A 23,897-nucleotide genomic window follows, 5' to 3' on the forward strand; every position below is an offset into this window, starting at 1 on the left:
ATGAATCAGTGGTATAATGAGAATGTACGAGAAGGAAATCAGACTCTGCAACCTCCTCCCCCTATCTCAACATCTGTAGTACCCCCGGTTGCTCCTCCACCTCCTCTGACAACTGAATCTGGCAAGCGTTCTCCATTTGAAAAGCTCAGAAAACATGGGGCTGAAGAATTTCGGGGAAGAACAGATGATGACCCCGTTAAAGCTGAATATTGGTTACAAAGTATAATGAGGGTTTTTAAGCAAATGGCGTGCTCACCAGATGATTACTTAATATGTGCCGTGTCATTATTGAAAGAAGAAGCTTATAACTGGTGGGAAACAATAGAAGCTGTTGTACCGGCTGAGAAGATCACTTGGGAATTTTTTCAAAATGAATTTAAGAAGAAATATGTCGGTAGAAGATATCTGGATAAGAAGAAAAGAGAATTTCTCGACTTGCGTCAGGGAAACAAGTTGTGGCTGAATATGAAAGAGAATTTGTTTATCTGAGCAAATATGCTCGAGATATAGTACCCACTGAAGAAGAAATGTGTATCAGATTTGAAGAAGGGCTTAATGATGAGATTAAAATGATGATAGGGGGCATTGAGATACGAGAATTTGTTGTTCTATCAGATCGTGCTCAGAAGCTTGAAGAAGTATATAATAAAAAGATGCAACGAGATAGAAGAAGTAAAGAATCTTTCAAAAGAAGTGCATCTAAGTCATTTTCGGCTTTACCAGTGAAGAAATCTAAAGAGGAATTCAGTCGAGCCACTTCAGTACCGGAAAGATCAGGAAAAAGTAGGCCAAGACAATCTGATTACAAAGCATCTGACAGACCTGCTGTTAGTGTGGGTAGTGTACAAAATACCCAAAGGCCTAAGTGTCAACATTGTGGAAGAAGTCACCCCGGTGAATGTAGAAGTAAGTTAGGGGCTTGTTATAAATGTGGGGCCACTGATCACTTTATTCATGATTGTCCCCAATTACAAGTAGAAGAAGTGGAACAGAGGGAGAAACAGAAAATTCTTCCTCAAAAAGGAAGACGCTCTGGTCAAAGCAGTGCTACAGGGGCTACTCGTTTGGGTATGAAAGATACTGCTAGCCGATCAGAAGTTAGGGCTCCTGCTCGTACTTATGCCATTCGAGCGAGAGAAGAAGCAACAGCTCCAGATGTAATTGCTGGTACTTTCTATCTTTATGATGTTCCTGTGTAAGCTTTAATAGACCCTGGGTCTACTCATTCATATATTTGCACTATGTTAGCATCTGAAAAGAATTTATTTGTTGAGCCTACTGATTATGATGTACAAGTTACAAATCCGTTAGGTCAAAGTGTGGTAGTTAATTTAATATGTCATAACTGTCCACTAAAAGTTAAGGGCCGTGATTTCCCCGCTGATTTGATGCTGCTACCCTTTCGTGAATTTGATATTATCTTGGGCATGGTCTGGTTAATGAAACATGACGCGGTAGTGAATTGTCGAGAAAAATGAATTAGCTTGAAATGTCAAACAGGAGATATTGTTTTGGTTGAGTCTGGGAATTTGGATGACATGGTTAGAATGATTTCCTTTATGTCTGCTCAGAAACTGTTGCGTAAAGGAAATGAGGCTTATTTAGCCTATATTCTTGATACTCGAAGTTCTAAATCAAAGTTAGAGCAACTATCTGTTGTAAATGAATTCATGGATGTATTTCCTGAAGAATTACCTGGTTTACCACCCGATAGAGAAGTTGAGTTCGTGATAGATGTGCTTCCAGGAACAGCTCCCATATCAGTGACACCGTATAGAATGGCTCCAGCAGAATTAAGAGAGTTAAAAGCGCAGTTGCAAGAACTGTTAGACAAAGGGTTTATCAGACCGAGTATGTCACCATGGGGTGCACCTGTCTTATTTGTGAAAAAAAAGGATGGTTCATTGAGGCTGTGCATAGATTACAGGCAGCTGAATAAGGTAACAATTAAAAATAAATATCATTTGCCTCGTATTGATGATTTATTCGATCAGCTTAAGGATGCTACAGTGTTTTCAAAAATAGATCTCAGATCTGGGTATTATCAGTTAAAGGTAAAGGAATGTGATGTACCGAAAATAGCTTTTAGAACTCGGTATGGTCATTATGAGTTCTTAGTTATGCCATTCGGTTTGACAAATGCTCCTGCTGCTTTTATGGATTTAATGAATCGAATTTTCCAGTCTTACCTGGATAGATTTGTGGTTGTGTTTATTGACGATATACTGATCTATTCAAAGACAGAATCCGAGCATGCTCAGCACTTGAGAATTGTACTACAGATATTAAGGGAAAAACAGTTATATGCAAAATTTAGTAAATGTGAATTTTGGCTTCATGAAGTGGGATTCTTGGGTCACATTGTGTCAGTTGATGGTATACGGGTAGATCCGAGTAAGGTGTCAGCGGTGATTAATTGGAAAACTCCAAAGAATGTTACAGAAGTGCGAAGTTTCCTTGGATTAGCTGGTTACTATCGTCGATTTGTGAAAGATTTTTCACTGATTGCTTCATCGATAACTAAATTATTACAGAAGAATGTTGAGTTTGTATAATCTGATGAGTGCCAACGAAGTTTTGATCAATTAAAGAAAATGTTGACAGAGGCTCCGGTGTTAACTCAGCCTGAATCAGGTGTGCCATATGTAGTATATAGTGATGCGTCTCTGAATGGTTTAGGTTGTGTATTGATGCAGTCAGGAAAAGTTGTAGCATATGCTTCTCGACAGTTGAAACCACATGAGAGGAACTACCCTACACATGATCTTGAATTAGCTGCCATAGTATTTGCTTTAAAAATTTGGAGACACTACCTATATGGAAAGAAATGTTATGTGTATACAGACCATAAAAGTTTGAAATATTTAATGTCACAGAAAGAGCTGAATTTGAGACAGAGGCGATGGTTAGAGCTGTTGAAAGATTACGATCTTATCATTGATTATCATCCGGGTAAGGCAAATGTAGTGGTAGATGCACTTAGTCGGAAATCATCATTATTTGCTCTTCGGGCGTTAAATGCTCATTTGTCTGTTAATGAAAATGGTTCTATATTAGCTTAATTAAATACAAAACCAGTATTCTTTCAACGAATTCGGGAATTGCAAGATGAAGATCCGAAGTTGGTGTTGAAACGACAAATGGTTCGGGATAATTTGAACTTAGATTACTCTATTGATAATAGTGGTATGTTATACCATCGTAATAGAATTTGTGTCCCGAATAATCTAGAATTGAAAAAAGATATCTTATTAGAGGCTCATAGTAGTATGTACTCGATTCATCCGGATAGTACGAAGATGTATTGTGATTTGAAAAAAATGTATTGGTGGCCTGGTATGAAACGGGAAATTTGTGAATTTGTGGCAAAATGTTTAATCTGTCAACAGGTAAAAGCTGAACATCAAGTGCCTACAGGTTTGTTACAACCCGTAATGATTCCAGAATAGAAGTGGGAACATGTGACGATGGATTTTGTATCTGGATTGCCAGTGACTCCGAAGAAAAAAGATTCGATTTGGGTGATAGTAGACAGATTCACTAAATCGGCGCATTTTATTCCGGTCAGAACAGATTTTTCACTTGATAAGTTAGCAGAATTATATGTGTCAAAAATTGTGAGATTACATGGGGTGCCGACATCAATTATTTCTGATCGAGATCCGAGGTTTACTTCGAGATTTTGGAATAAACTATAGGAAGCTTTAGGTACTAAGTTAAAATTTAGTACAGCTTTCCACCCTCAGATAGATGGACAATCAGAACGAGTGATTCAGATTTTGGAAGATATGTTAAGGTGCTGTATACTCGAGTTCAGTGGCAGCTGGGAAAGGTACTTACCTTTAGCTGAATTTGCTTATAATAACAGTTATCAAGCTAGTATCAAAATGGCATCGTTTGAAGCTCTGTATGGAAGGAAGTGCAGAACCCCGTTGTATTGGTCAGAATTAAGTGAATCGAAATTAGTCGGAGTGGATTTAATTCGGGAAACTGAAGAGAAAGTTCAGATTATTCGAGAAAGTTTGAAAGCTGCTTCCGATCGTCAAAAGTCGTATGCAGATTTGAAAAGAAGAGATATAGAGTTCAATGTGGGTGATTGTGTGTTCTTGAAAGTTTCTCCGTGGAAGAAAGTTTTACGGTTTGGTAGAAAAGGAAAACTTAGTCCACGATTTATCGGACCATACGAAATCATTGAGAGGATCGGTCCGGTAGCTTATAGATTGGCCTTGCCTCCAGAACTTGAGAAGATCCATAATGTATTTCATGTATCTATGTTGAAACGATATAGATCAGACCCTTCACATGTGATTCCTCATTCTGAGATAGAGCTACAATCAGATATGACTTATTTGGAGGAACCAGTGAAAATATTAGCTCGAGAAGTTAAAGAACTACGGAATAAACGAGTACCGTTAGTAAAAGTGTTATGGCATCGACATGGATTGGAGGAGGCAACTTGGGAAACAGAAGAATCTATGAGATCACAATATCCGCATTTATTTTCAGGTACGAAATTTCGAGGACGAAATTTTCTAAGGGGGGAGAGTTGTAACGGCCTAATTTTTAGTGGTGTTGGAAATGGTGATTTGAGATCACTAAATCCGACAAATAAGATTGAACAAGATAGTAATTTAATATTTATGATTCAAGTAAGAATTTAGAAGAATTTGTGAAATGGTGAAATTAGTGAATTAAAAGAATTTATTAAGTCAAACGGGTCAAAAATGAGGTATCGAGACCTCGAATTTGAAAATCAAGCTATAAATATTTTTATAAATATTTATGAAGTTTAATTTAGCTAGTATTAAAGTTTGGTTGAGAAATTTTAACGATTAGGTAGTCAATTAAATAAAAAGGACTAAATTGTAATAAAAATAAATTTTGCTAAAAGGATTAAATAGCTCAAGTGTTAAAAGAAGGAAGATTTAAAGGGAAATTAAGCCTAAAAGTGAATAGGTTGGACGGCAAAGGCAAGAAAATCAGCAGAAAAATAAGGGAAATAAGGGCAAAATTGGAAATTTTACAACTTTAACATATAAAATAAGAATAAAATTGAAGAATCTAGAGATCTCTTCATATTTTATCAGCCAAAACGCCATAGAAGGTCTGTAGAAATCTGGTTTTTCATATTTTACATCATGTAAGTTTAATTCTTGCTTTTTCTTGATAATTTTTATGTTTTTATGACTTTTACAATTAGGTCCACTTGTAGAATTCATTAGTTTTTGATTTTATGGGTGAAATTGGAAGTTACCCTGGATGGATAAGGGAATTTTATGATGAATTATTATGAAATTTAAGTTCTAATTTCATATTAAGGTGGTTTTATTAAGTGATTTTGATAGGAAATGATATTTAGGACCTAATTGTGAAAAAGTTGTGAATTGAAGGTTTCTGTTGAAATTCAGAATATAAAAGGTTTTGAAATAGTTTATAATGATAAAATAAAGTGTTAATTGAGAAAAATTAGTTCAATTGATGGGTGAATTGAACAGGGACTAAATTGTGAAAATTGTAAATTTTGGGGTAAAAGTGCAATTTCGAAATTTGAACAGCATAAATTGTGAAGTGAAATAGAATTGAAATGGATGCTAATGAAGGAATGATTTTATAATTATAGATCAAGAAAACGAACTGAATCGTGGAAAAGAGAAAATTCAAGAATAGTCCCTGAATTTCTACGACTTTTGCAAATTAGTTCAGGTAAGTTCATATGGCAAAGTTCAATGTTTTGATATGAAAATCTTATGATTGTTAAAGTATTTCATTGTTGATGAATACTATCAATTTGCATTAATTAATAAATAATGTGTAACTAAAAGTACAAATTAGTAGGAACAATGGATTTGAGTGCTTCTATTCTATGACCCTGATGAATTGACGAAAAATATGTGATAAGTGCGCCCGTTTAAGACCATAGCTGGGCTATGGCATCGGTGCAATGTGATAATGTGACTCCGTATAAGACCATAGCTGGGCTATGGCATCGGTATAATGTGATAATGTGATTCCGTATAAGACCATGTCTGGGATATGGCTTCGGTATGATATGTGAACCGTGTAAGACCATGGCAAGGCTATGGCTTCGGTGTGTGATGCGTAACAATGTGAAAGTCCATAGTTTACTATGGCAATGTGATAATGAAGCACTCAATTCCCTTATTGTTCCCTAATTTGACAATGAAGTAAATGAGAAATGGGCCTAAGTGAGTTAAATTGTGAGTAGCCATATGGAAATTATTCCAATGAGTTATTAATGAAATTGTGATTTGGAGGATGAAATAGTTAAACTAATAGATATATGATTGTGTACGATATTTGATATGATTTGTGCTTTTATGCCTATGAGCTTACTAAGCTTCAATAGGCTTACTTGTGTGTGTTTAATATTTTTATGTAGATTGACTTGAAGTGAAATGGGTAGATCGGATCAACACAACAGGGCACACTATTCAGATCAATTCTGGTAGTTTTTGTTTTATGTTTAAAGATTTATATGGCATGTATAGAGTTTGAATGAATTGAAGTAAAGATGTTATGAACTAGTTAACAATATTTGTACTAAAACAGTTTTTGGTAAGTAGCAGTAGTTTGACTTTGAAAATTCACCATAAATTGTGGAAATTGAGTTAAGGGCAGGAAAAAAAATGAGATTAAAGCCTAATGAGTCTAGTTTCATATAGAGGAAACGGTGCATGCAATTGGATTTTATGTTATAAGATATTTAAATTGTGGTGAGATAGAGACTGAATGACTTCGAGTTCCCCTGTTCTGATTTTAGAAAATCATTAAAAATTGTAAAAAAATAATTATGAGTCATACTGTATATGTATGGATTCCCCATTGGGTATATTTTTAAGAGAAACAAACGGCATGATTATTTGAATTTTGTACAGAGAGAAATTTGGTTCGTAGTGTACAGAGGTCAAAGTAGCCAAACCCTGAAATAAGGGAGGATTTAACTAATAAACTGTACTAATTGGAGCAACCAAAAATTATATAAAAAAATTGGTAAGTAGATATATGAGTATAAATTCGGGGAAAATTTACGGATTTGGATTTCGAGTTTTATAACTCGAGATATAAATTATTTAGCAACTATCACGCAGTTAGACAGCTTGTCTGAAAAGTATGATATAAATTATCTGAATTTGGTTAAGTGCTCAAATAAGTTTAGTAGTGCCTTGCGCTCGACTCCGGAAACGGTCTCGGGTAAGGGGCGTTACACTATGACATTTTAGTGAAAATACCATAACTGGGTTATGGCACTGTGAACGTAAGATCATGGTTGGACCATGGCAGTATATATAAAAGTGTGTAAGACCACAGCTAGGCTATGACATCCTGAAGATAAGGCCATAACTGGGTTATGGCACTACGAGTTTAAGACCATGGCATGGCCATGGCAATATATATGTAAGACCATAGTTGGACTATGGCATCAAGAAAACGATATACTCAAATCCGTAAGACGTTCTCTAATTTGACAAAGATTGGTAAGTGTCATATGGAATTAATGTGATAGAATTTAAGAAGTTTTTGATATTGAGCTCAATCAAGTGAATTCATCATTTGAAATTATGAATGGAAGGAAATGATAGTGACATGCTTGTTTAATGATTTATCATAGTATGTTCGGTAAACATTATTTTTAAAGCCTATGAACTTACTAAGTTTCATTAAGCTTACTTGTGTTGTTCAATGTTCTTTGTAGATTAGTGTAAGGTTCGAGGATCAGATCAACACATCAAGCCACACTATCCAGATTAATTCGGTAGTTTTGTAATGTAAATTTTGGTTTATATGGCATGTATAAGGTTGGTCTAACAATGATATAGATTGAAATATAGTTATGAATCTTAAATGTTTGTATGAAGTAGATAGTAATAGTACTAGATAAATTTATGTAATGAGTTAAATGGGTAAGTAAAGTATAAGTAAATGAAGTGTTGATGATGTTATGCCATATTGAGAACATGTTTTGGTTTGTATTGGTTTCTTGGTTGGGATATATTGGTCTATGAGAGTGTTATGTGCAGGTGTATAACAAAAAGGGTGAGAAAAGTAGCCTTAAGTTGGCCTATTTTCTTCTACACGGGTAGAGACACTGGTGTGTGAATCAGCCGTGTGTGATACACGGCCTGGCACATGGGTATGTGATATGGCCGTGTGTCCCCTGCACCTTGAAATTTCAGAATAGAATCCTATTTTTTTTTCAAATGGCCTATCACAAGGGCATATAGTTGGCCATGTGACCCAAGTCAAAGAGTTACACGGGTAAGAACATAGGCTGGAACACGGCCGTGTGCGCCACACGGTCTGGCCACACGGACGTGTGTCCTCTGTTTCTAAGAAAATTTTTAACATTTTGCGAAAATTTCTTGAAGTCTCCGGTTGAGTCCCGATTTACTTCTAACGCCTATTTTGGGCTTCGAGGGCCCATATAAAGGGCCATATGAATGTTTTAAGAATGAGTTATGATATATGTATTAAAGATGATGAAATGTTCGTAATTAATCAGTAAAGTCTGGAAATGCTCCATAACCCTGTTTCGGCAACGAATATGGGTTAGGGGTGTTACAGTAAATGTTCTTATAGTGCCACTTATCATCAATTTGAACTTAAACAAATCAATGAACTAATATTTGCTTGTCACAATTTTGCTATGCATGCAAAACATGAAAGAGAAAAACACAAAAGACATAATAGTGAAATGTGAAATTAACTTTATTTATTTATTCATTGTTCTAATATATAAAAAACAATTGTGATGAGAAAATTGGGTATAAAATAGTATGTTAATTCAAGAGGAGATGGTCAAACAAAAGGTGGAGTACAATTGCTCTCTCACCTATTGTGAAATTTTATTGGTGTAGTTCAAAAGGTCATAAGGGTTTCCGATGCCCAATTCAATATCAAACCAGAGAAGAAAGTAAGTATGAGTTTGTGACTTTTGTTGAATCTTCTTACTCTACTGGAAATGAGATTTGTGATGGCGAACTTTGTGAACCGAAAAAAGATAATAGTGAGAATTTTTTCCTCGAATCTATAGAGTTAGATGAGATAGAAACGTCATTTTCTCCTACTTAGATGTATTGTACTAAATTAAATATTCATAATACTTATGAGGGGGATATGGGAAGTGAGAAAAAATTATGTGAAAAGACTAAGAGAAAAGAGACATTGAGTGATAAAAGTCTACTTGATGGTCCACTTTTGGTTAGTGAAAATACATATGACTTAAATTGGAGAGTTCTCAAATGAGAAAATTAATGAAAAGCAAGAAAATACCCATGAAAAAGAGAGGAATGGTTATATTTTCACTAACCTTAACTTGAATTTGTCTAGTGGACTTGTTTCATTTTTTCAGGAATTTGTTGATCCTTTAATAAGAGCTCAATTAACTCATTTCACCTACAACAAAGATTCTTTCTTATTCGACCAAAGACAATATATGAGGACGAATCTTTTCGAAGAAAGGGGAATGATACATGCACAAATGGGGTGAAATTTATTAAATACCATTCACTGAAGCTGCCAATTTTCAAGTTTAGAAAATGAGTCGACTTGCGAAAACTCTTTGGATGGATCGAAGCATTCTTGGGTTGAGATATTTTCATAGTATTCAAATATCTATCTCTTAGCTTCGAAATGCACTTTAAATCACTCAATTTTGGATTCGAGAACTCAAGTTATGACCGCTTTAGTGAAGATTGCACGAGCAAAAATTCTGGATGAGATTAATTCAGAAATTACAAGTTCTGGACTTTTAATTCAAGTTTAAATCATATTGGGTCCGATTTTAGGCTTAATTTTTATTATATACGAGCTCAATTTTATATTTATTAGGTCTTATTATTTTATTATTTATTTATTCCAAATTTTAGATTTTTTTAAATATTTTAAGTTATTTAGAAGTTTATGTCAACAATAAAGTTTAGTTTAAAACTATATATTATTTAAGTTAATTAGAGTTTCAAAATACTTAATAGTTTTATTTAGATTTACTTAACTAGCCTATATAATGGTCTCTTCGTTGTACGCAGTTCATAATTCATCCAACAATTCCTCTCTTTGAGTTAATAAAACTCTCTGATTTTTTCTAATTTTTAAGAATTTCTCTTGAGTTTTAATAATATTTTCAGATTATGGGATCATTTTTAAACTTTTTCTTTCCAACTTTTCCCTTTTAGAGGGGAAGTTAGAGCTATTTGAAGGAGGTTGTAGATTCATCTGGTTTCCAAGGCTGCTTAGAACTTCTACACACCATTTTTCATCTTTTCCATGTATTTGTTTCGTTTCTTTGTTATTTCATTATGTTCTTATTTAATTGTTTCTAATCTTTGACTTGGACTCATTGTTGTTTTTCTATCTTAATTATTTGTTTTAATTTTTAATTTTAACAATACTAACAATATATTTTAAATTTTGAAAAGTAAAAAATTAAACTTTCGAAAGATTAAATTTTAAATGTAAATAAACTAAGAATGGTTTGTGATTATCTAAAGAAAATAAACAAATAAGGACGATTTGGATAAGATGCTTTGAAAAAAGAAAATTAAAATCCGTACTTATGGACATATTTATCTGGACTTGTCCAGTGAAAAAATAACCCCCACCGTACCTATGGTGGAGCTCTCTACTCGCCCGCACCAAATGGATCCTAACATTGTCCTATTTATGAACCAGAATCAATCACATCATTTAGCTGGAATTAATACTCCTACGATTGAAGGTTGAAACGAAAGCCGAGCTCCAATTGAAAACTAAGAAGAAACCAGAATTCCCAGAAATCTAAGCTGAATGCAAGTTGATCAACCAAATTATTTTTTCCTAATAAATAAACAAAACTTGTTGTCTAATTGTATTTATAATAAAGAAGAAGAAGAAGAAATAGCATGAAATTGTTGATAACAACAACAATGTATAACAAAATCCAACTGTGTTTTGACCCATGAATTTGAATGCGCCAAAATGAAGCATTGTTCACAACGTTTTAGCTTATCTCAACCTCCCTTGTTTTCATCGAAGCTCTTTGGATATGCCCCCCAGCATACTTTCTCGTCCTCCACAAAAGCTACCAAAAAAACCAAGAGAACTGGGAAGGAAAAGAAATCGAGGCAGGCAGCTCGGCAAATGCGATGCCGAGTCCAGCTACAATCCCCCGACGTTCCTCATCGGATCCGGATCTCACCGTCACAACGTCCAAACCCAAGACCTTAATCGTTACACCTCCGTCTAGTCGTTCCTCGGCGTCTGTTAGCCGTGGTAAGAAATCATCTTACTGGATTAGTTGGAGCAACATCAGTAAACTAGGCGACTTCATCGACCGACAAAAAAAAGAGTCCGATTTAACCGAAGAGAGTCTCCACGAACATAACAAGTTGCATGGAATATATTCTCATAAGTTTCGTCTTAATAATTTCATTGGTGATGAAGAAGTCGATGAAAAGTACAATAAATGCAGCCCTTATTACAAAGGCCTCACTGATTCGACACTTAGGATTAATCGTGAAAAGAACGTGTCCGGAGCCGATAGTCCTGGTCGAGAAAGCCAAACGACGACCGTTTTCAGTACGAGTTCGAGCTCTCTTTCGATTTTGTTCGGTAAAGTTCAAGAACTCGGTTCTAGTTGTTTTACTTGTACAAGAACTGGTGATTATTACAAGGATCCTGATGTTCTCAAACCCGTTAAAGCAACTAATCCTTCATTACCAGTACCATGTTCTAATACAACTTCAATGAAGGATATAAAACCGGAGATAAAGGAGGCTGAGGACAATCCTCTTGATGTTCAATTAGTTTTTAAGGAGAAGCCATTGAGGGAGAGAGTACGGGAACCATCGGCTGCACCACCGACGGTAACCAAAACCGTTGTCGAGAAAAAAGAAGCCGAGGTGAATCAAAAGTTCATATTGGCGGATAAGTACCGACCCAAAGCTTTGAAAGATTTCATCTGCAATCGAAGTGAAGCACTTCGGGTGCAGGATCTGGTGAGACTTGTTCATCTCCTATATAGTCTTTGTTTGCTGTTCCAATATTCATATCATATTCGGATTGTATAACCGCTACCACAGGTGAAAAGCGGAGAATTTAGTCACATTATATTTGAAGGACCTGCCGGTGTTGGGAAAAGAACTATGATAAGAGCTGTAATTCGTGAAATTTTCGGATCTGATCGAGTTCAGGTATCATAATATCGAATCCAGTAACAATATTGGGGAACGATTCTGTTATTGTAAGTAGATTTAAACTTCGTTTCAAGCAAATAGAGAGTCATAAATACCATAGAACTGAGTTTTACGGTGTGATGTTGGCATATTCGTTGCTAAGCTATCTTCATTATCTAGCCAACTGGCTAAATGTTTTCATGTTTTTTTTTCAGACCACGGACGAGTGCAAGCCATATTATTTGAAGGTATGTAATTGTTAAGTATAATATTGTTAATGTTTAAATTTCAACATTAATTTTTTGAAGAAAAAATTAAATCTAAAATATTGATTAAAACATTAATGTTATATGTGAAAATTTGCATAGTAGTTCATGTGTATATTATGTTGACATTGTATTTTTTTATGTCTCATTAATAAATAATTTAAAAATTATAAAAATATCTAAATTTAAAAAAAAAACATAAAGTATACATGAATTCATGCTCCTTCTTGACATTTTTGAGGCTGTAGGCGAAACAATAAATAATTATAAAATGTAATACAATAAAAACTAAAAATTATTGGAGCCCTAGAAGATGAAGCATTTATGGTAAAAAATTGAATAAACTAGGCATTCAATTAATTTATCATTTTATTCTGAATTTTTCTCATTAAAAGTTGAAAAAATAATTTTTTGGGCCCTTTCCGGTCCTAGACTTTGGGCAGTTGCACTATCAAACAACCCCCAAAGTCGGATCTACATGAATTACCATGCGGACTATCATGTTTAAAAATTTAATGTTTTATTCAGTTTTTTCTATCAAAAGAAAAAATTCAACTCTTTTTTAGTCAAATTTAATTTTTAAAAAATCAAATTAACAAAATATATAAATATAAAAGGCTAAATTTGTGATTTTGAGAATTTTGTTTATAACAAGAATGCAAAAATAACAGGGGGAATCAGTAAGAAGAATGGATGTAAATATAAGGGAATCATCCAAACATGTAGAAGTGAATCTTTCGGATCTAAAAGGATACGAGAAGCATGTGATTGTGGAACTAATGAAGGAAACACAACCTAAAAAACCTTTCTCATACGACCCTCAAAACTATAAAGGTAATACAATAACCCCCACTCCATATACAGCAAAATCCTATACTTTTTAATGCCTCTCTGATTCTTTTTCTCCTGCAGCAATTGTTTTATGTGAAGCAGACAAGCTAAGTACAGATGCATTACTGTACATTCGATGGCTGTTACTAAGGTATAAAGCGGGAAATAAAGTTTTCTTCTGCTGCTCCGATATCTCTAAGCTTCAGCCGATTAGATCACTTTGCACTGTCATTAAGCTACTTCCACCTTCAAAACAAGAGGTGGGTGGTGAACAAATATATATATTCGAAAGACCATAAATAACGAAAAGATACATATAGTTTTTTTGATGAAGTTGTTTTTTGTTGATGTGTGAGTTCAGATTGTTGAAGTAGTGGAATTTATAGCAAAGAAAGAAGGTATAGTTTTGCCACCTAAGTTTGGTGAAAGGATAGCTAATAGTTCAAAGAATAATCTGCGTCAAGCCATTCGTTCATTCGAAGCCTGTTGGCAATCAAGGTGAGGAAGCTTAATCATTTGACTGTTTGTTTATAATGATGAAGGAATAATAATGTAAATGTTTGTGCTGGTTAACTTCAGTTATCCTTTCAAGGAAGATCAGATAATATTAACGGGATGGGAAGAAGACATTGCAAATATAGCCAAGAACATGGTGGAGGAGCGAAGTCCAAAACAGTGAGTGCTTTGAGTTTGCTTAAATTTGGATAAATTTTGACTGTGTAGCAATGAAATGTAGTTTGTGGTTTACTCATGTGGAATTTACAGGCTATATATCATTCGAGGAAAGCTTCAAATTTTCATTGAGCATGATGTGTCTCCTGACTTCATATTCATGGTACGTAACGATCACCCCCCTCCCCCGGCCCCGCCCAAATAATAATATATAATAATCTGTCCAACACCAACCAGTTAATTACTTCGTATCCATGGATCTAAAAGTAATTATGTAGAGTATTTAAAGTTAAAACAGAATTGAAATGATGGATAAATCGGTGATACAATTGGTCTTTGGTTCGACTGGTTTGTCTGGTTCAATTAAATATATAATTTTAAAAATTTTAAAAATACTACAAATAGAGAAAATTGGTTTGATCAATTTGTCCCGATTCACAAATGAACAAGACCAATTCCTTATTTCGAATTAGTACCTCGATTGGGCCAATTCGATTCTGAAAAAAGTGCTCCCACTTCTTGTACTCTTTATAAATTTGAAATTTCTCAAATTTCAAAATTTAAATCTAATTGTTAACACAATTAAAATTCTTATATTCAATTCATTGATGTGACATTTTAAAATAAAAATAATACTTCTTATTTTATATACTAATGGTGGAAATTTTTAACGCCATAGGTGGGATTAAGATTTTTTCCCGTGTCCTATTTATTTTTTTTAATTTTTTTAAATACAACTTTAGGATATATGACAAAATCTCAATCACATTTGTATAGTTAAAATTTTCCATTATTTGTATACAAAAATTTCCACCATAAGTAGGCAATGGTTAGGACCCCTAGTTGACACCCTAAAAATCAAGGTTCAAACATTGTTGTCATCTTCTCCCTCAATGTGTAATATGTGTAAGTCAAATTGCACTTCTAAATAAAGAACTCATATAAATCTTCGTAACAACATTGTAAGAAGGAGCAGCCCTGAAAGAATTAGTCTTCATAAAATGTAAAATGAACATTAAGGATACATTCCTCATACCAAAGAAATAAGTTGTTGAAATGGTAACCAAAATAAAATTACAAAATCTTTAATGTGTGTTTGAAGGAGAAATTTGTAGAAGGGATTTCATTTATATCAAGGTTTTCAAAATCTTAAAATAATTTTACTTGTTTGGATAAATATATCGGAGAATTTTAAAATTTTTGAGTAATTTCAAGTGGGAATTTCAATAGCTCAATTCCCCTTGTCAAATTTCATCTAAATAGATGCTTTTTCAAAATTTCTTATAATTTTATTTGATTTAATACACATGGCCATACTATTAGATTAAAAAAAAACTTAAACTTCAAAAAAACGTTTTTATTTAATTATAATATATACTTTTTAATTTTTATTTTATTAAAACCATTTATATTTTTTTACAAATATAATTATATCCATATTGAATGTTTTTTATATTGTTTATTTTTGAAATTATTATTCATATTTTATAATTTGTAAAATACCAATAACCTAATTTTTTTTTCTAAATCAATTATTTATTCAAATAAAAAAATTATAAATCCTAATATTTTGAATTGATGAATTCTAAAATATTAGCATTTTAAAAATATTAAAAACTTTAAAATTGTTCATTCGAATACACTCTTAAATGTTTAAATATATAGTTTACTATAACCAAAAAAAATAGTTTACTATTCCTTCAATATATATTTTACTATTTATTTCTAAATTAGTGTGATAAACTAAAAGAAATGGAAGACAAAATTCAATAAAAAAAATTCAAAATCCGATAAATTATCAAAACCGATCTAAACGATATAAATTTGGATTAATTTGTTTAGAGATATAATTTTTTTATCTAAAATAAATTTTTATTAGCCTCAAATATTTTTTTAAACAAATTCATTATAGGTTCTAATTATATATGTTTTTTTTGACATAGAGCTTAGAACTACCCTTAATCCCTTCCGAACTCGTAAATAGAAGGATAACGCGCTTCAGCATACTTGAACTCATATCCTCCTACATTGACAACAATACCCATATCAATTACACTAATATTTAATTGGATAACCCTGAATATTTTTGAATTAGTGTTGTTGATTATAGTAATTAATTTAATTTAATTTAATTTAATCAACCTTAATAATTTGCAGTCATTGGTTGGAGAAGTGAAAAAGCACTTGCATGAGAACTTGCATCCTCAAGTAGATGCTTTATATGATGAATACAATGTAAGAACTCCATGATCGATATTTCCTTGTAATTTGTCTTAATTATTTCCATTTTAAAATTTTGTTAATTACTGTTAATTTTGTCCTATGAAATTAATTAAGAGGGATGATGAAAACATGATTGAGAGTGAAGATGAAATGGGGACGAAAGTTATTGATCCGGTCAAAAAGAACAGTCGGATTTTCTCCAGAATCGAAGGTAAGTATGTACCTAATTAAACAAATGGCATTTACTACAATGGTTAATATATTATTTGGTACCTAAGTTTAGCTTATATGTTTAATTTAGTATCTAAATTTAAATTCGATGTTCACTTTAGTACTTAAATTTTTTCAATTTGATACTTGAAATTTTTTTTGTCCCAATTTAGTACTTATATATATTTTCCGGTTGGTTAAAATTTTTTTCTTTCCCTTGTTCTGTATTTTAAGAGTTGAGTGGGGAGTAAAATTTTCATATTAGAGCAATTGATCAAACCGATTAAATTGAAAACATATTGATATATCGGTTGAAAATAAGAAAAAATCAATTGATTTGTAAACTAATACGGACCGGTTAAAAATCGGACTGAATAATTAGTTGAACAGGCCATTGTTTTAATCATTTTATAATTTTATAATATTTTTTATTTTCAATAATTTATTTAATTTAGAACGATTAGATTCATAATCAATTTATCCAATGAACTACGTTTTGCACTACTCTACTTGGTTTTCTTATTTAACACAATTTTTTATTGAAATTGTTGGACACAGAGTTTATAGCTAGATTCATGAGCTGGTACAATAATCAATCAAAGATGGCAAATGCAGCAGTCAACACGCCCTTGACCGCCGATGAAGGGACTTCACCCTGACCATTCCTTTGCCAGTTTCTTCAATAAGTAGAGGTAGTGGACAGTGAATCAATTAGTCAAATTAGATTCAAGATAAACATCAAACTACTTGTGATCTCCATATTGGGCTGTCTATTTTTGTAAAATAAGCTTCATTTTCATTACTAGTTAAAAGTAAAAGTGGAAACATTTCAAATCCGGCCTAGTCATAATGGTCGAATTTGGAAAGCTATATTGGCCATTGGAATGGCTTAAAAAAACTTTCTTGATTTGAAACGTACTTTTTTAAAATCATTTGAACAGTTCGTTCAAAACTAGTAAAATCGAATATTCAACTGTATTTTAAATCTCATTTCAAAAATCATTTGCCCATGAAAATAGCTTAAATAAACTTTAAAAATTTTAAAAAAAAATTAAAACTATTGGTTTATCAATTCAAAACAAATTAAATAAAACGTTTATTTTAATTTCATAAAAACCTTGCAAATATCATGAATTGAAATAAATAATATCTCAATTATAAACATTCAATCATTTATTCAAAACTATTTCAGATTTTCAATCATACTTCTAAATCATTTGTCTTTTTTATTTAAAATTGGATAATTTTGTTATTCGTCATTATTTCAAAAAAAAACATATTAACTTCATAAATCAAATGTCTTTAGAAAACTCATTTGTAAACATTAATAATTTTGAAAACAAAGTTTAATTTTATTAAAAACTAATTTTTCATAAATGCAGCGAAAAAATATGTTATTGACAGATTCTATTTTAAAAACCGAGTTTCAAGCAAAATCTTATCAAATACTAATTTATGCAATTTTTAAAACCTAATGTCATGCAAACAATTTATGCAAATCAGAATGAAAAATCCCCAAAAAATGAAGTCCAATGCCACAACCCATACTCAAACTTATTATAAACCCAAAATATCAAAATAAAACTTAATTACTTTAATTTAAAAAGACTTCCGAGAAACTCCTCCAATTGTCGTCATCGAATCTTAACCTCGGGGTTATTTGTAAAATCAGAAAACTAAAAAGACTGAGCTATAAAGCTCAGTGTGAGATTAACATAAACACAATCACATACATATAAACATATACATATATAATCATAATAATCATATCAATTTCATATAACTCTATATTTCTCACTTATACTATGCATGATAGTGTCAATGCATATTTCGTAAAGCGATGCAGATTTTATGAAAATGGTCCTACCCATCTCCGCTACACACCAAAATCGAGTTTCCCAGAACTTGCCCATCCAACACACCAAATTATGAACAAACACACCAAATTATGAACAGTGTCACCAAAATTGTAGATAAACTGCCAAAAATCAATATCGTGGACAAGCCACCAAAACCGTAAATATACTGCCACATAATCAAAATCGTGAACAGTGTCACATTAATACAAATAAACTGCCACATACTTCCACCTTTTACATGTCTCACCCCATGCATGTGATATGGCCAAAATCACCCAAATCATATAGGTATGTTTAACATGCAAATTACATATGTACACATGGTACCAAAATTTCATATTTTATAAATCATGCGAAAATCACATATGACATAAGATCACATAACATGAGATGAGATTTTTATAATTTTCATATCATTAATAATCAACAAATCACACATCATACATATCACCAAAATCAATGGTTTCAAATCACTTACTTGACATAGTCCATAACAACGGGTTTTATCTCTCTTAATGGATACATAAAGTATCCTCATCAAACATAATTTAAATAATAATAATTTTAACAATGTAACACATAGGTTTATTTTTGTTTAATGTTAAAATCACACCTGATCATAGATCCGATCTGCAACAACTCTCTAAGAACGCCCACATGTGGATCTAACAACTAGATTACCTATTCAATCAACAATAGTGATCTTACGTTAATAACTGTCGAAACCATTTTTATTTTGAAAAATGGGGATCGACTTTAAAACGAGGTATGGAGTCGCCACCAATCCTTTTTGTTTAGGTGTGATCAAGTCACCTAATAAAACATTTTATTTTATTAAAATATCGATTTTGGCCTATGAAATTTGCGAAAATGGGTCCGGGAGTCGGTTACATACGAGGAAGGATTAGCACCTTCGTTATGCCCAGAATTGGTACCAAATTGATTAAACAATGTCCTTATGTCTAAAATTTTAAAAAAAATATTTTGAAATACGATCTCTTTTAAAACATTTGAATAACTCAAATTGAACATTAAAATTCTCTTGTTTCGAAGGAATATAATATCACATCCAGCACGTTAGGACATGATTCTTTAAACCTTCGAAACCACGATCAATTCTTGATTTCCAAAAACTCATACATTTGAAAATTACAAAAGGATATTCGATTATTTGGTCCAACGAAAAAATCGAAACCCAACACGTTAGGCCACGATTTCTCGGATTTCCAAACATAGAAGATTGCCTTTATTTTTTAGAAATCCTTATCTCGAGATACAAAATGTCATATCCAGTGAGTTAGGACACAACACCTCGAATTCCTGAGAATAAGCTTTTATTTGAAACTTGCACGTTTTACTTAGATTCAACGAGGAAAATGGAAACCCAGTAAGTTAGGGCACAATCTTCTCGATGCTAAATACCGAGTATTGCCTTATTTTAGAAACTTTTGAGTAAAATGATTTTAAAACTTAAACGATATTAAAACACGACTTTTTAGACGAATAAAATATGATGAAATAATAACGTACAACGCAAAGTAATAATGCATAAACAAAATGTTATAATAATGAATCACAAATAACAAATAAAAGGTATAAAAGAGGTTTAAAATAAATAGAGAAAACATAATGTACACAAAAGTTTAAAAAATAAACAGTGTATAAAAGAAGTTTGTGATAATAAAACGATCAATATATATATATATATATATATTATAAAAGTATATAAAAGAGTTTAATAAATAAGTAAAGCCACGCCAGATCAGTAATGTATATAAAATAATTCAAATAAGATATATAAAAAAAATTAAAAGAATGAATAATATAAAATAACTTACAATCATGAATAATATAATAATAATAAAATAGTAATAATAACAATGAATATGATAATAGTAAAAAAAATATTAGTAAGAATAATACTAAGGATAAATAATGATAATAAAATAAGGGAATAATAATAACAACAATATAAATAATAATAATAAAAACAATAATAGTAATAAAATAATAAAAATAATAGTATTAATAGTGAAAATAAATAATTAGTTAATTTTGATAATAAAATAGTGAAATAACTGAAAAAGGACTAAATTGGATTTAAAATATAAATTTTAGGGCGAATCTGAAAATAAACTAAAAGAAAAGGACCAAATTGAGTGCGCAAATAACAAAGAGCGACCAAAACGGGAAATAATCCCCCCTCCAAAACGTGCAGCTCCAAGGTGGGCTCAATTGAAAGCAGAAATAAATCACAGGGCCAAAATTAACAAATAAAAAAACTTTATTGCAAATGGATAAAAAGCGGAAGGACTAAAGTGGAAAATAGCCCATTAATACAAAACACGCTGATCCTTTCCGGGTCGGGTCACACGCGCGGGTCGTGTGCCTAAACGGCGCCGTTTTGATGCCTGGGCTTATGGAACAAAACGGTGCTGTTTTAACAGTCCATAAAAGCTGAATTTTTTTTTTTAAATTTCATTCTTCTCCCCAGTTTCAAAAAAAAGAAAAGGCTCCCCATTTTTCTCTGAAGGGTTCCAGTATCTAGCCATTGGACCGATGAGCCATCGCCGCACGCACCACCTTACACGCCATCGTGCACGGCGATCGGCGTTCAAAAGGTAATATTTTTCCCATGTTTTTGATGTATTTGTATATGTGTATAAATTTAGGAAAAAATAAAAAGGGAAAAATAAATAAAATAAAAACTAAAAATGCAACCCACGGTTGTTTTTTCTTTTCCACTCTGCTCTGCTATTAGATTCTCAATTTGTGACTGGGATTACTGTTTTTTTCGAATTATTTCATATCTAAAAAAAGTCCCCCTTACAATGGTTTTTCGAAGGCCTTTATAGCCTTTTTTTTACAACCAATTCTTGCCTATTTGCAGGTACGTGGTGGACACGGGCACTGACGTGGCGCGGTGGAGCAGAGCACATTGTGGGGTAGCGGTGTCCGGCTCGCGAGGGGCATGGGGTGCGGGCGTGAGCACGAGCGGCGGCACCTAGGGTTTTCCCTTCTTTTTTGCTGAAAAAGATTTAAATTTTTGGGCTTGTAATTTTGGGCTAGGGTTTAGGTTTTTTGGCCTGTTGTAAATGGACTCTGTATTTAGACTATTGTTTATTGGGCCCCGGGCTAAAATTGGGCCCTACAATAACGATCATTATTAAGGTTGATACGAGTTACTATTAATTTCTAGTAACACTTACCCTTAGAAATAATCACTTGGATTAGTGATTCGATTCCCACGTTAATGGTCTATCAAGTTGGTGTCGATCGGCCCTTCAATAAACATGACATACGAGATGTTAATACTTGAGAAATAATTCACTATGACCTTAAAAATATTCAGTCAAGAGAAAAGTAAGGAGATTTCTACTCAACCCTTACACTTACACTAACTTGGTTGAAACGGGAGGATTGACGAATCATCTTGAACACGAATTGAAAAGGAACGAAGGATCTAAAGAGGAGGACTATTTTTGAAAATAGGCCAATGAAAAAGTTTACGATTAAGAACTAATTAAAAATAAATAATGCAAAAAAAAATTATGACTAAAAAAAATAAGATAGGTTGAAAATTGAAGAAGAAAAGAGGAAGAATCTCAACCGTTGGCGGTGGTGCTATGGCGGCGACGGTTTAGCAACAGAGGCAGCAGTTCAACAGAGGAGAAGAAAAGAATATGGGTTCGGTCACTCACTTAAAAGAAGAGAAAGGAAAAGAGAGAAAAATATGAAAAAGATAAGAGTTTCAATGGTTGTCGTGGTGGTGGAGGGTAGCACTAAGGGCGGCAGTGAAACAAAAAGAAGATGAGAAGAGGATGATGGATGATGAAATGGTGGTGTTTAGGTCGAATGGTGGTGGTTAACGATGGAGGGAAGGAGGCCAAAATCAAAATAATGGTAGTTCAAGTTGGTGCAAGAGGTAAGAGTGAGATAGAGATAAAAAAGAGGAGCAATGAGGGGAATGGCAATGAAAATGAAAGAATGAAAAATGGAAAAAGAAAATAGTGTTCTTCATCTTATCTAGGTTCAATGAACATCACAAGGTAAGAGTGAAGAGAATCAATGAACATTACACAAGGTAAGAGTGAAAGGAATAATATGTTGAGGGGACAAATGAGCAAAAAGGGGATCATGAGAGTGAAAAGGGGGCTATTGAGAGAATGTTGACCATGTAAACAAGGGAAGAATCTTCCCAGTATGGCAACTATGGGTTGGATGGCAAGGGCATTTAGCACATAGAAAAATTCACAAAAAAAATAAATTAAAAAAGTGGAGATAAAAAAACTTGAACCTCAGACCTTTAAGTAACATATTAAACACTTAACCACCTAGCCATTTTCTTCCTTATTTAAATTTAACAAGAAAATAATTAAAACATGGGATGATATTTATTAAGGGTTCGAGACAATTTTGCACTAAATAGAAATTAATGAGAGGGAAGGGATTCGAGCACAGGTCATTAATGACAGCTCCACCACTACTTAATCACTATAATTGATATTTATTTATTAACAAATGTGCTAAGGTCATCTAAAAAAATTCTGACGTGACCATTCTCGATTCATTAACTCAATTTCTACTAACTCAATTTTTAGGATGTGACAAAAAGTCATCGATTAAGATTAGAACTAATCGACTCAGTTAAATTTGGATCACTCAATAATTAAGTTTAATTGAAGTTTTCTTTGAATACGAGCATAAATGTTTTATTTATATTTTTTTTGTCCTTTTTGTGTGATAAGTTGTAAATCAACAACTGGTTGGCTGCAATGGTAAGTCACATTGCACTCCCATGAGGACAAAGTAGGTTCGAACCTTGGAGACAATATTGTTGGAAGGGGTAGCCATAAACCTCAAATATGAACCGTAAAACATACATGCATAATACTAAAAAAAAATTAAGCCTAAAGTGAGTTGAAGGACACACAACTCTCCGATCTTTTTCCTTATTTACTTAAATTTTATGACATTCTATTTTATCAATAATGATTATTATTATCTTTCATGAGTTAGATAGTAAAAAATTCAATACTCTTTAAATAAAGTTTTCAATTCAAATGTTCTAAATGAAAAATATAAGAATTCAACACACAATTCATTTTATTTAAGAATTCAACTTGACTCGCTTTTATATTTAATTACAACCAATTAGATAGTTAAAAAATGTAAGGCAAAAATTATATTTTTGTTTTTGTTTTTTTTTTAGATTGGTGACAACACATAAAAAAAATGGTATACAACTTTTCTTTTTATCAATACAAATGGTATACAACTTGATATGCTAATTGATATGATATATTTTTAGGGTAAGTTATACCTAAGATTATTGAACTGTTAATAAGTTTACACATTGATACGAACTTCAAAAAGTTATAAAATGCTCATTGAATTATTTAAAAAAATTTATTTGAATAATTGTGTAGTGACGTAAAAATTTTACTTTGGTCGCTAGTTGAGGCGATTATTTGAAAAATTGAAAACCGACTTGCGATTTTATTAAAAAGGGGAGTCGCTACCGATCTTTTTTCTTAGGTGTGATCAGACACCTAATAAAATCCTCTTTTTTTTAAAAGAAAATTTATTCTTTAAACAAAAAGAAGGCCGGGTTTATGTCTACGTTAAAAGCCAGAGAAAAAATAGGGTTCGGGAGTCGGTTACAC

At 32.4% G+C, this 23,897-nt stretch overlaps 2 protein-coding genes and 2 long non-coding RNA genes across 4 annotated transcripts; 3 read left to right on the forward strand and 1 right to left on the reverse strand.

Moving 5' to 3' along the window:
* On the forward strand, nucleotides 1–1,199 carry LOC121218410 (uncharacterized). Its single transcript, XM_041095596.1, has 2 exons — nucleotides 1–452; nucleotides 539–1,199. The coding sequence occupies exons 1-2, from the start codon at nucleotides 1–3 to the stop codon at nucleotides 1,197–1,199; spliced, it is 1,113 nt and encodes a 370-aa protein (XP_040951530.1).
* Nucleotides 1,200–11,141: 9,942 nt separating this feature from the next.
* Nucleotides 11,142–17,031, forward strand: LOC121218424 (replication factor C subunit 3). The gene is made up of 11 exons (XM_041095615.1): nucleotides 11,142–11,993; nucleotides 12,078–12,188; nucleotides 12,386–12,418; nucleotides 13,108–13,315; nucleotides 13,349–13,527; nucleotides 13,629–13,765; nucleotides 13,847–13,942; nucleotides 14,033–14,102; nucleotides 16,097–16,174; nucleotides 16,277–16,373; nucleotides 16,931–17,031. Exons 1-11 carry the CDS (start codon nucleotides 11,142–11,144, stop codon nucleotides 17,029–17,031), a joined length of 1,962 nt encoding a protein of 653 aa, XP_040951549.1.
* A 3,309-nt stretch (nucleotides 17,032–20,340) lies between these two features.
* On the forward strand, nucleotides 20,341–21,423 carry LOC107925574 (uncharacterized). The gene is made up of 2 exons (XR_001692027.2): nucleotides 20,341–20,852; nucleotides 21,122–21,423. It is a non-coding gene; the product is annotated as an uncharacterized lncRNA (long non-coding RNA).
* On the reverse strand, nucleotides 21,373–22,338 carry LOC107925575 (uncharacterized). Its single transcript, XR_001692028.2, has 3 exons — nucleotides 21,842–22,338; nucleotides 21,628–21,707; nucleotides 21,373–21,513 (listed from the first exon to the last, which is right to left on the reverse strand). It is a non-coding gene; the product is annotated as an uncharacterized lncRNA (long non-coding RNA).
* Nucleotides 22,339–23,897: the final 1,559 nt, after the last annotated feature.

The sequence above is a fragment of the Gossypium hirsutum genome, chromosome A01 (genome assembly GCF_007990345.1).
Source record: "Gossypium hirsutum isolate 1008001.06 chromosome A01, Gossypium_hirsutum_v2.1, whole genome shotgun sequence".
In the NCBI taxonomy this organism is placed as follows: Eukaryota; Viridiplantae; Streptophyta; class Magnoliopsida; order Malvales; family Malvaceae; genus Gossypium; species Gossypium hirsutum.